Here is a 14226-nt window from a genome sequence, read left to right as displayed (position 1 = left end):
AGAAGGTTTGTATGTGTAACATGCTTAAGTAGAGCATATATTCCAACAGTAACCATAACAATTTAAAAACTTGTTTCTTTTTTTCGTTTGATTGTAACTTTTGGTTTAATAATAAAAATAATGTATAAAAAAGCAATACTCGTAAAAAATGAAATGGGTAGGAGAGGGGGCTTTTACACCATTTTACACATTAAATGGGGACAACATAAATCTCATGTTGTTTTGTTGCTCTACAATGTGGGCGACTGAAATCTGGCTACATGCGGCTGCTGGTGATGCTGCTGTTGTTATTTGCGGTTGTTGCGTTTATTGTTTACGCAAATAGTGAACTAAGTACTGGTTTGTATATTGTATGAATGTAGTTATAGAGTGGAGGGATATTGTTTATCATAGTGATTATTGTATCTCATGCTACAACACAATAATAGTTAATTCGAATTATGAAGTGTATATTTGTTTGATAAATTTACACAATATTCAAATATAATGCAGCCTAACGGGTTTGTAAGGGGATAGAAAAAAGCTTACATATTTTCTTTTAGGTTTTCTATTTTCAAATTTCACTAAATAATGTTACTGTTTGTCAAGAGATCTGTCATTAGTGGTGATTTCGAGTGAGTTCAAAACCAACCGATTTTTAAAACGAATAATTGAGAAATTGTTGTCTTCGAATCTATAAAGCATTTGACATATGACCTCGACAATGAAATTCTAATTATGTTTCTTTTTAGTTTCTTTGATATCTTAAAGTATGGTCACACAAATATTTTTTATTTAAAAAAAAAGTATTTTTACCGCAAAATTATTTGACACTGTTTACCATAGATGACAACCAGATACCTAACTGAGAGACAAAAACTAAAGTCTGTTGTCAAAAATCTAATTCATGAGAATTCATAAGAGAAAAACTATCTTAAAAAACATACAAAATTCTAATAAATTAAATAATTATACTTTATTTAGAGGTTAATAATTATACTTTATTTAGATTTGCAAAGGAAATCTTTCAGTCGATATTGTAAAACAAATAAGTAAAATAAATTTCATTTGCATTTTATAAAAGTTAACCTCGGAATATTTTCCAATTGTATTGACTAGGTTTTTCCATTATAACATTAATGGTTACGTGAAAGTTGAAATTTGTGAATTGTTAAAAAAAACAATACATTTTGATAAGAATTAAACATTTTTCTAGTTAGTTAACTGGCTAGACATTTCAATGATTAGATATTGTTATAATAAAATTATTATTTGTAGTAGTGCCGCCAAAAAATAGTGAACACTGGGTCATAGAGCAAGAGATGTAAGAGTGGGCCAAAAAGTCCATGTCTTTTTGAATGAAACACAGGTTTTTGTATACAAAATTCTTTGAATTTTCAACATAGCTGTCTCCTTTGAGCTCTATGCACTTTGTCCAACGTTTCTCCAATGTTTTCCCTTCTTAAAAAACAAGATTTGTCGAGGTCATCAAAATAGGTATTTGTTTTTGAGATGATTTCATCGACGGAGTCAAATCTCTTTCCGCAAAAAAATTATAAGAAAAAACTCACTTTTTTCCAATTTCTCCTCAAGTCACGAAGTAGTCTACTATTAATGGCTGTCAAATACAAACTAAATGACGCAGCTTGTTCAAATTTTTATAGGAGTCAACTGACAGTTAAGGGCCGGGAAATTCCAAAAGACCCACCCACGTAAATCAAGTAAGATAAATTGAAAAAAAGTTTAATATTTCTTCATTTTATTTATTTTATACCGTAACATTTACCCCCATATTCATAAACAATTTTTAAATTTATCAAAGGTTTATAAGACAAAATTTGTTTTATAAGCATTTGATAAATTTAAAAAACAATTTATAAATATGGCGGTTAATGTTTAATAAAACCTGAGTTTTAACTGTTTTGTGATAATTATCTTATTTATTTCTTAACCTGTTTAATTTGTTTATTTTTTTTTTTTTAAATAAAAAAAACACTGTTAGCTTTATAAAATTAATTCCGTTTCCGGTTTAATTAAATTAACCAATTTACAGCAAGGTTATAAACAAAAAAGAAATCATTATATGACACCAATGTGTATATATTGACTATAAGGCAAAAAAAGAAAGAACTTAATTAGTTAAGTAGTTACGGAATTTTATTGAAATTAGCTCAAATTTTTCCATGAAAATACATTAAAATAATACAATTTCAATGTACTTATAAAAATATAGAACAAAAGTAAACACGAGTGCAAAAATTAAAATAAAAAAGAATGGCATATAAACTCAATATTTTCACAGGAATTCATCAAAAAAAATGCCAAGTAATAAATTATTTGTATAAAAATTTATTAATGAAATGCGTTTTTTTTTGTTTATGTTTTATTAACATCAACAATAATTTTTCGTGTTTTTGCTTTCAGTAAACAAAGAAATTATATTTATAGAAAGAAAATAAATTAAAACAGAGATAAGTTGGGCCAAATATCAAATAATGACGCGCACAAAATTCTTTTTATTTTTTTTATAAAAAAACATTATTTAATGATTTTAAAAAAAAAATTTGAGGTGATATGAAAAAAAATAAACACAAACGAAACACAAAGTTAATCTATCTCTAATAAAAAGTAAACAATTTATGAAACAAACAAAAAAAACATTTCTAATATAAACAAATACATTTCTAATCATATAAAATATAAAATAGATAATTAAATAAAAACTACAATAACAATCAAATGAAATGTATATAACAGCAAGCAAGACTGTATGTCTACGTGACCAAAAATGTTTTTAAATTAAACGTTGAAAACAAATAATTTTTTCTTTTTCGAAATAAACAAAACATATGTACGTACATATTTAATATTTTGAAATTTTATTTAAAGGGCGCCAATTGAAGGTTAGTTTTAATTGAAATTACAAATATTGGAAACATTTTCCATTTAAAAATTTACATGAAATATTTCAAATAAGTTCAATAAAAATACAATTTCTTTAAATGTTATTTATTGCAACTATTTTATTAATATTTTGTATATATTTGAGATGAAAATATTCTATTCTAAATAGCAATAGTTTTAAAATTTGCTTTTCATTTCTTACGGAATTCGAATCTATTTGAAATTTTGTTAAACAATTCTATAAATTTAGTGTTTGAATGCCAAAGGTTCGAAAGACTTAATTCGCAATTAAATTTTCAAAATCAAATGGTCTAGCTCAATAAATAAAGAAAACTTTCTAAAGTTTGAGATTTTGTTGAAATTTTTTTAATTTGGTACCAAATCTGCAAAATATATCCATATGGTGCCAAATTTAGCCAAAAAATTAGTTTGATTCAAATAACATTAAGAGGAGAAATTCAAAATTGTTGTTTTCAATATTAATTTGAAACTTTACCAAATACTTTTTTATAGTTTAATATTTTCATCAAAATTTTACAGAAAATATTGCATTGTATTTTTATAAAGAACTAGTTGACCCGCCCCGCCCGGCTTCGCCCGGTAGCATTTACTAATGTTAGTTCTTCAAGTTTCTCCAACCCACATACACCTGCCTGTTCTTATTTATTTGCAAATAAAATATTTAAATTTGTACTGCATACCTTAGGGAGCTTTTTTATTACAGTTAACTGGACTCAAAAAAAAAAAAAAATCCGAGTTTTACCCGGAGTTTTTGAATTTTTTTTAATTTACAAACCATCTCCTGAAAATTTCTAATACAATAAAAAACAAGTAAGAGTGCTATATTCGGCTGTGCCGAATCTTATATACCCTTCACCAAATTATACTTCAAAATTTTAAATATTTTTAGGTAAACCAAATTTAATTTTTTTTCCAGTTGTTTTTTGAATTTTTTGGAAAAAAAAATTTTTCGATTATTTAAATTTTTTTTTTTTTAAATTTAAATTTTTTTTTTTTTTAAATTTAAAAATTATTTTTTTTTTAAATTTTAAATTTTTTTTTTTTTTTTTAAATTTTAAATTTTTTTTTTGTTTTTTATTTTTTTAAAAAAAAAATCTGGTTCAAAATTTTTTTTCCCGATTTTGACCCATTGTAGGTCCAACGTTCTATGGTCTTATATTCGTCGTTGCAAATGTCTTTGAAATATCTATCATTAGATATCCATATTGTCTATATTAATGTCTTAGTAATCCAGATATAGGTAAAAAATAGGTCAAAAATCGAGGTTGTCTTGGTTTTTTCCTCATATCTCAGCCATTTGTGGACCGATTTTGCTGATTTTAAATAGCAAAATTCTCGAAAGCATGTCTGACAGAATTATTGAAGATTTGGATCCCGAAGATATCTGGGGTCTTCAGAAAACTGATTTCAACAGACAGACAGACGGACAGACAGACAGACAGACAGACAGACAGACAGACAGACAGACAGACAGACAGACAGACAGACAGACAGACAGACAGACAGACAGACAGACAGACAGACAGACAGACAGACAGACAGACAGACAGACAGACAGACAGACAGACAGACTGACAGACAGACAGACAGACAGACAGACAGACAGACAGACAGACAGACAGACAGACAGACAGACGGACATGGCTTAATCGACTCCGCTATCTATAAGGATCCAGAATATATATACTTTATAGGGTCGGAAATGAAAAATGTAGAAATTACAAACGGAATGACAAACTTATATATACCCTTCTCACGAAGGTGAAGGGTATAAAAATCAGAAAAATCAGCCAAGTCGTTATCTTCTAATCACAGTTGACGATTAATTAGTAAAATAACTGATCTAATTCTGTTTTTATTCCAGACATTACTTCCAGACTTACTAGGTACATAAATTTGTGAAAATTTGTTTCCAGTGTTTTACAAATTTAGCTTCGAATTTATTAAATTTAAGCTTATTGCACTAATATCTTAATGTGGAATTAAACAAATTTTGAAATTCATTCCATAAAACCTTATCCAGCCATATAACAAATTCTTTAGCTTAATTCAAAACCTTTTTTATTTGAATAAAGTTCAGTCATTGTTGAATTAATTCATAATAAAATTCATTCAACTTTTGAATGGTCCAGTATTTTTTAATTCAATTCTAATGTAAATTGTATCAATATATTTTTTCTTTGTAATAATTTACAAAATTAATTGAATATTGAATTTGAGCTGAAAAAAAATGAATTAAAGAAAACTTAAATGATTCTACATAGAATTGACTCTACAAAGAATGAATGAATTCAATACTTTTGAAGTTCTAAAGAATTAAACATATGAATTGATTCGTAATGATTTCTTTCATGGCATTGCAAAGAGATAAAATTTAATTTGATTTGAATTTTCAAATAAAACTAACAATTCTAAAAGAAGTTACTTCCCCTAGCAGTCTAAGTAAAGTCATGCTTACATACATACGTCGTTTAAACTTTATGTGGTACATGATACCAAATAAAAACTCTTTAACATAAATAACAGTTTCTTTAAATTACAAAAAAAAAAGAAAAACTTGTATTGTATTTTTTTCTGTAAATCAAGTTTGATCTCCTCCTCATACAAAAACGAAAAAAAGAATAAAGTAACACAACAATCAACATTTAAAGTTAGTTGCATGTTAAATGTCTTCCATATAGAAAAAAAAAATATGAGGAAAACTCGAAACATTACTATACAGTAACGTTAAGTTATGATGTTTTTGTTTAAAACATCGTGGGTGCCATGACATGCTTTTGTAAAAGATCTTTAACAAATCGCAAACATGATTTTCATGTGGAAAAAGTAACAGAAACGTTTGGCAAAATAAAACGCAAGAGAGAAATCTCTTATCAAAAAATATTAAACAAAGAATAAATAAATATGTTTATAAAAAATTGTTCTTTTAAAACTTACCTTGAGCATGTTTCTGTCTGAGTTTGTTTAGAATGTTGGTGGCATCAAAACCGGCATTATCGCAAAGTTGACGGGGAATGATTTCCAAACCTTTTGCAATAGCAGCAATCAATAATTGTTCTTTGCCGGCAATTGTACGTGAATAATCTCTTAAGATTTTAGATAATTCCATTTCGATGGCACCACCACCTAAAAAGAGAGAAAAAAAAGAAAAATTTATTACGTTTTTGGTTATTAAATTATATTTATAGTTATTAAATAAGGATTTAAAATAGTGAAAGGTTATATTAGAGGTTAAATTAATTGCATTTAATTCCAATTTCAAATATGATTAGTTTTAGGACTGTGATTTTAGAATTTAAACTACTTAAACCATAATAATAATGTCATTTTTATTTGCATTTTTCTTGCCCTTGCAGCTCTGTGAACATATTATTTTCGTAAAATTTCAAAGAATTAAAAAAAATTTTAAATTGTTTGCCTAAAATTTTATAACAAGTTGGGAATGTTTTCATTTTTAACAACAAACTAAATCTTGCTTCTGTTTTGATATGGAACAAAATTGTGGTATAAAATAAGTTGGTAAACTGGAAATGCACCATTTTGCTAGTGACATACATTATCAAAGTTCGAATGAATTTATTCTCAATTCAATTTTCAAAATCAAAGTAATTTTTATCTTTTAATCATTTCATTAAAGAATTCATAATGAATTTTAGGGTGTATGCCTTAAAAAAGCGATTTTTTTTTTAAATTTTTAGCTTTTATTTTGAAACATTTGTACAATATAAATTTATTAAAAGTATTGGCCATTGTTAGCTATGACATTTTCCCATCTTTCTGGCAACATATGGATTCCGAGCCGAATTCCGAATCAGTTGCATTTGGTACAGGTTCCTTGTGATGGTCTGGCCAGATTTCAGTAGCTCATAATAGATAGGATCCTTCTGGTCCCACCAAAAATAGAGCATTACCTTAGCGCCATGGATATTTGGCTTTGGTGTCGATTCGGCTGATTGGCAGGGCTTCACGTACGATCTCTTATGATCCGGTGCAAAAATGATTTTATTTTATAGCGTCGGTGAAGCAAAATCGTATTTCAAGGTCAATTCGTATGGTACCCAATTTCCCAGCTCTTGGATGAATCCTGCAGCTCACAAACGTTTTGAAATTGCTGCTTGAGTAGCTCCCAATGATTTTACAAGCTCTTGTTGAGTTAAACAACAATCTTCATGAAGCAATTCTTGGTCTTCAAACTTATTTGGCTTGCCTTTGCGATATTTGTCTTCCTTGTCAAAATAAGCAATTCTGTACCGAACAAACCATCTCTCGCACATTGAAACAGATGGAATACATTCACCATAAGCTTTGGTGAGCAATCGGTGTGCTTCAGCGGCATTTCTTTTTTTCAAATTAGAAAAGTAAAGCAAAACTTCTTGCATATGACGCTTTGTTGGCACAAAATTCGACATTTTCGAAGAAAAAAAACTTTGTTGTTTACTCAATAATGTTCAATAACTAAGTGAGAATAAATGACAGTTATGTAGCCTTCAAAATGACATATAAGTTATTAAAAATAAAAACCGCAATCTATTGTAAATAGCGCATTTTTAAGTCATACACTCAATATTAAACATGCCAATGTCACAAAGAAAATTCAAAATTTGTCTTTTCACAATTTGTTCATTTGTGTATGAAATATTATTGAGTTTTTTAAGGCACCCAGATTTTATTTTTAAGGTAAACGCACATTTAATTATGTTTTATTAAAAACAAATTGCTTTAAAATATTAAATTATACGATAGTATTAAGCAAAAATTGCATAAATCAAAATGTTTTTTTTATGGTTAGACTAGATTTTTGTTGGCAAGGTATGTATGTATATTTGTATACAAGTATAAATTTATTTTATTTTTTTTGTTTGTATCTATTGTTTCTAAAACATTAAACCAAACAAACCATATTTGTTAGTCATCTCTTAGTCATTTGTGGCAATAAAATTTAATTTTCTTGGTTTATTTTTAGGTCAGCATCAAAAGATTAGTCGTTTAGAGAAAAATAAACAACACAACAAGATACTAAATAGAAACGTTGTGTGTATAAATTTTAGTTTTAGTTTTCTTTTTTTTATTTTGTTCAGACTCTAACCCAAGATGTAATAATAAATGTTGTCTTGTCATTTAAAGTTAGACGACAAAAGAGACTTAAACAATTTCGTCGATGTTTGTGCAATTTTGTTTTGAAATTTGTTTAAATTTGAAATAAAAATTGTTAAACTAAATTGCACGACAGTTGAAATGTGGTGGTGTGTAATAGATTTTATTGCAAGATTAAACAGAAATGTTGTAAATTTGAGTGTGAAATTGTTAAAATTTTATTGATTATTATTGTGAGTAATTGATTTTAATATGACAACTATGGAAATCTAAACAAAAGTCGTTGTTGTTAACAAACTACACAGTCTGAATTATAAAAAAAACTTGCTAAATTGCAATATGGAAAGGGTTCTTAAACTGTGGTACTTTTAAACAACCTAAAAGATGTCATCTCCCTTTTTAAATGTTAGAATTTTGGAAATAAAAATATGACTTTTTTAAAGCTTTGAAATATTTTTAGAAAAATGCAATATATAGATATAGGGCAACATTTTTGCCATATTTAGCAGCTTTACAAAGAAACATTCATACTTTACATTAAGGTTGAGGGCAACAAATTTTACATTTTCCCATTTCTACAGAAATGTTTAGCAATATTTTATTCAGTAGCATTTATTAACCCTAAATGTCGCTTAGGGCTTGGTTATATAAATTGATGATAAATAAATTAAATATTTTTTAAAAAAGGCCAAAAAGGCAACAATTTTGCATTTAGAAGTAATACTAAATAGAATTTCTTTATATAATCTTATCTTTACATATCTAATTTACTGATTCAAACGTTATTGATTTTTCATAAAAGATTCAGTAACTCTGCCTGCATTATATCGTATATAAGTATGTTTGATTGTAAACAACAAATCCAAATGTATTCGTCGTACAATGAATGCAACTGCAATATGTGTTGTGCTGTGCTGTGCACTGACTACCTTCGCAGCAAACTACAACCAGCACAATGCAATCAATGCATTTGGGTACTGAATGGGGAAGGGGTCAATAAACTTGTCATGGATACACTTAAGACACAATGCAAGTTTGTTTTTTATTTTCGTATAGAAACGTTGCATTAAATTGCAAACAAATAAAATTAAAAATATTAAGAAATTTAATTTTTGATTCTGATTTTTAGTTATTTTTTTAATGAAATTTAGGCAACTATTTTTAGGTTTGCGCAAGTAAGTAGTCGTAATGATGGAAACTTTATTTGAAATATAAGTTTTCATAAAAAAAAAAAAGATTTTAATCATCCTCTTTGAATATTTAAAGTGCAAAATTTTCCCAAATCAACGCCCATGATTGCCAAACATTCTTCATTGATCTCCCCAAGTGAAATTAAAAATATCCCAACAAATAGAGCTTCAAATAATTGGGTGTATGACTGAAAAATGTGGGATTTACAATAGATGGCGTATCTTTTTGAACGCGGTATTTGTTTTTAATAACTTATATGTCATTTTGAAGGCTACATATCTGACATTTATTCTCACTTAGTTATTGAACATTATAGTGTAAATAACAAAATGTCGAATTTTATGCCAACAAAGCGTCATATGGGGGAAGTTTTGCTTTACTTCTTTAATTTGAAAAAAAGTGCAGCTGAAGCACACCGATTGCTTACCAAAGCTTATGGTGAATGTGTTTCATTGGTTTCAACTTGCGAGAGATGATGGTTCGTTAGGTTCAGTTTTGACATGGAAGACAAAAATCTCCAAAAAAAAAATGGAGGCCAATAATTGGAGGCATTACTCCATGAAAATTATATTGTCAAACTCAACAAGTGCTAGCAAAATTAATGGAACTAATCCAGTAGCAATTTCAAAATGTTTGCGAGCTGCTAGATTCATCCAAAAGAAGGGAAATTGGCTACCAACGAATTAAAGCGGAGACCTTTAGAGACGACTTTGCATGTCCGATGTGGAAAAATGGATCCATTACGAACGATAACCAGAAGAGTGAGTGATCTAATGTGAAGCCGGGCCGAATCGACAACAAAACCAAATATCCATGGCGCTAAGGTAATTCTCGGTATTTGGTAGGAACAAAAGGGATCTAGGCAGACCATCACATGGAACCTGTAGCGAATGCAACTGATTCGTTTGAAGCGAGCATTGGCCGAAAAACGACCAGAATATTATGTCAGACATGAAATCGTAATATTCCATCATCATTATACAATACTTGTTAAAAACTATTTAGAAAGAAGTGGTTGTGAAGATTTGCCTCATCCGCTTTACAGTCCAGATCTTGCTCCGTCCGACTACTATTTGTTTCAATCGAAGCAGAACGCTCTCTGGGATACGCTTCACTTCAGAACAGAGTATCCGATAATGGCTTAATTCGTTCTTGGCCTCAACAGATGAGCAGTTCTTTTGGCTCGGAAGCCAGAAAGATGGGAAGATGTCATAGCTAAAACGGACAATACTTTGAATAAATTTACTATTGTGAATGAAAATTTCCTATGAATATCACGATAGCAATTTTCCCTTCGAGGAAAATGGATATTTCATGGAAACATAAATTTCACATGATATTGCCGATAGGAGTGATTATAATTATATATTTCAGGAATTCACCGGTAACCCCGGAACGTACGAAAAAAAATTAACGATTCCCGGGAATCACAAAATATCGAGAAATTAAATTGCAATCTTAATCTCATATATCAATGAACAGACCTTATGATAATACCTATCAATGATTTCAGTTCTACATACAAATGCATATGTACACACAATTTCATTATTATTTAGCTAAATTTAGTTGAAATTTTGTTTGCAATATTTATTTTATTTATCTGAAAATTTAATTTGTGGTTTAATGTTAAAGCAAACAAACAACAATTTAATACCCCTGCCTTAAGCTCCGCCACTCAAGTCATTAGAACGCAAACAAGTGGCGATAATAAATATAAAAAAAAATCCCACAAAAAAATGTAAGCCACAAAAATATAAAAAATATATATAAAATAAAACTGATATAACTATGGGTAAGAAAAGAAAGGAAGGGTATTCAAAAACAGTAGGTATATACCCGTTTATACATTAGACATAGATAGACAGATACTCGTACATAATATATAGAAAAACTAGCAAAACTTAAACTCTGTTTAAACAAGATAAAACACATAAATAAAGTAAGTATATAGACAGAGAGACAGACAGACATACAATCAAATATACCAGGCTATAAGGCAGGTCGTGCCATTAGACAAAATATAAAAATATATATAAATCTAAGAGAGAGACAAACAAAAAAAAAATCGTGTCTTTCAAATAATAATTTATGAGTTTCTTGTTGAAGAAAAATAAAAAAAAATTACCGCAAATTATAGTTGTATATTAGAGACAACAGAATGAATAAAGAAAAATAAAACCATGAGCATAAAAACGAAATAATACTAATTGCATTGTTTGTAGCTACATGTGAGTTTTTATTTATTTATTTCTTTTTTTTTAAAAAAAAAGTCTAAATAAGACTCAATGTCATATTCATGGAAAAATAGTAGAAAAGTCAATAAACTTTATTTAAAAAAAAACTGCTCAAACACTAACATACAGATAGACCTTTAGATAGACAGACACAGCTATTAATTTTCCAGTATTATACTTAGCATTTTAAGTTTTTTTTGTTCGCTGCTGGCTTTTAACACTGAATTTGAATGAAAATTTTTTATTTGAAATTTACAACATCGTATTGTTTATACAAAAAATAATGCAATTGAAATTAAATAAATGCAGTGGGGTTATATCAAATTTTATTTGATGACAACAAATGACAGCTACAAAAAATATATAAAAACAACCGATTTCAATAAAAACAATTTATTTACAGAAAAGCAGTTTTTAATAAAAACTTATAAGAGCTAGTTTCTGTGATAAAGCTTATCTAAATTCTTCGTTTAAACCTAGATTAAACTAAAAATTGTGTTTCTCACTTATTGTTTATATGCTATATAATCTAGGTTTAACTGAGCATCAATGAGGAATGCACATTAGACCGTACCTCAAAAAAAATTTTCGTCGTACACCCCCTAATATGAAGTATTTCTGCATGGCAGTTACGAAAAAATTTTTTTTTGCCGAATGTAGGGGCGCCTTTTTACGTTTTTCGTTATATCTTCGCCATTTACCGTCGGATCTTGAAGTGTGATATATCGGAGTTTTTGTCTCGAGACAAAAACATTGATATATCATACTTTAATAGGGGTCGCCCTACATTCGGCAAACAAAAATAGTAAGTTGGACCTACAATGGGTCAAAATCGGCACAAAATATTTTTTAACCCGATCTTTTTTTTTCATTAATAAATTTTTAATTTTTTAAAATTTATTAGTTTTTGTCATACATAACATTTTTTTTCACTAATAAATTTAAAAAAAAAAATTTTAAAAATTAAAAAAAAAAAATAATTTTTTAGTGAAAAAAAATGGTTAAAAAATATTTTGTGCCCATTCGGCAAAAAAAATATTTTTTTCTTTCGTAACTGCCTTGCTGAAATACTTAAGAAATACATACATTAGAGTGTACCAGCTTACAAATAAAAAAAAGTTAGCCTTACACCCCCTAATATAAAGTATTTCAGCAAGGCAGTTACGAAAAAAAAAATAATTTTTTTTTTGCCAAAATATTTTTTAACCAGATTTTTTTTTCATTAAAAATAATTATTTGTCATAAATTTTTTTCACTAATAAATTAAAATTTTTTTTTTTAAATTTATTAGTGAAAAAGATGTATGACAAAAACTAATAAAAATTAAAAAATTTTTTTTTTTAAATTTATTAATGAAAAAATTTATGACAAAAAATTTTTTTTTAATGAAAAAAAAAAGATCGGGTTAAAAAATATTTTGTGGCGATTTTGACCCATTGTAGGTCCAACCTTATACACATCGTTGTAATGGACTTTGAAATATCTATCATTAGATATCCATATTGTCTATATTAATGACTTTGTAATCCAGATATATATACAAAACAAACCAAAAATCGAGGTTGTTATGTATCTCGATTTTAAATAGCAATCGAGCCCGAAGAATTCCCGATATATTGGTGTATCAATCATGTATCTATAACGATCCAGAATATATATAAAATGTAGAAATTACTTGCCACTCATGGTGAGTGAAGTGTATAAAAAAGTTTTTTTTAAGAGAATAAAAGTTTTATTTTTTCAGAAATAAAAACTGATCCGACATTTTGACACCAAATTCAAAATTAGTTATTATACCCTTCACCTTCGTGAGAAGGGTATATATAAGTTTGTCATTCCGTTTGTAATTTCTACATTTTTCATTTCCGACCCTATAAAGTATATATATTCTGGATCCTTATAGATAGCGTAATCGATTAAGCCATGTCCGTCTGTCTGTCTGTTGAAATCAATTTTCTGAAGACCCCAGATATCTTCGGGATCCAAATCTTCAATAATTCTGTCAAACATGCTTTCGAGAATTTTGTTATTTAAAATCAGCAAAATCGGTTCACAAATGGCTGAGATATGAGGAAAAAACCAAGACAACCTCGATTTCTGACCTATATCTGGATTACTAAGACATTAATATAGACAATATGGATATCTAATGATAGATATTTCAAAGACATTTGCAACGACGTATATAAGACCATAGTAAGTTGAACCTACAATGGGTCAAAATCGGAAAAAAAATGTTAACCCGAATTTTTTTTTCACAAAAAAAAAGTTGAAAAAACAAAAAATTTTTTTTAAATTTAAAAAAAAAATTAAAATAATCGAAAATTTTTTTTTCCAAAAAATGAAAAAAACAACTGGAAAAAAAATTAAATTTTGTTTACCAAAAATATTTCAAATTTTGAAGTATAATTTGGTGAAGGGTATATAAGATTCGGCACAGCCGAATATAGCTCTCTTACTTGTTTTTTAATATATTTAGTTTTAAAATTCCGCAATAAAATATATTTAAATCTGTTACAGCTCAGCATTTTGAAAACGTTTTATTATTTTGGTTTCAAAACGAAAAACTTCATCATCAGTTTAAATGAAATTTAAATTCAAACATGTATTAGAAGTTATTTTTAAATATTTGCATGTACTAAAATCCTCTAATTTCAAGTTTTAATTACATGTAACGAAACAAACTCAATTCCCTATAAACTTAGTAATAATTAATGCATCCCTAGTTAGTAGAAAAAATATTATGCACTTTACTTTATATACTTTATTTTTATATAAATATTTATACATTCATTTGCCT

General features: G+C 27.8%; 1 protein-coding gene across 1 annotated transcript in view; it reads right to left on the bottom strand.

The window, feature by feature from the left end:
• Window positions 1–14226, bottom strand: part of CCT7 (chaperonin containing TCP1 subunit 7) — a 35265-nt gene that overhangs the window by 2035 nt on the left and 19004 nt on the right. Inside the window, exon 5 of the mRNA XM_065498771.1 lies at window positions 5842–6030. Coding sequence (XP_065354843.1) covers window positions 5842–6030 — 189 coding nt within the window. The remainder of the gene's footprint in view (window positions 1–5841; window positions 6031–14226) is intronic.

Source organism: Calliphora vicina, chromosome 1 (assembly GCF_958450345.1).
Source record: "Calliphora vicina chromosome 1, idCalVici1.1, whole genome shotgun sequence".
Lineage (NCBI taxonomy): Eukaryota > Metazoa > Arthropoda > Insecta > Diptera > Calliphoridae > Calliphora > Calliphora vicina.
The sequence above is the reverse complement of the archived record's forward strand: the minus strand, read 5'-3'. Positions and strand labels throughout refer to the sequence as shown.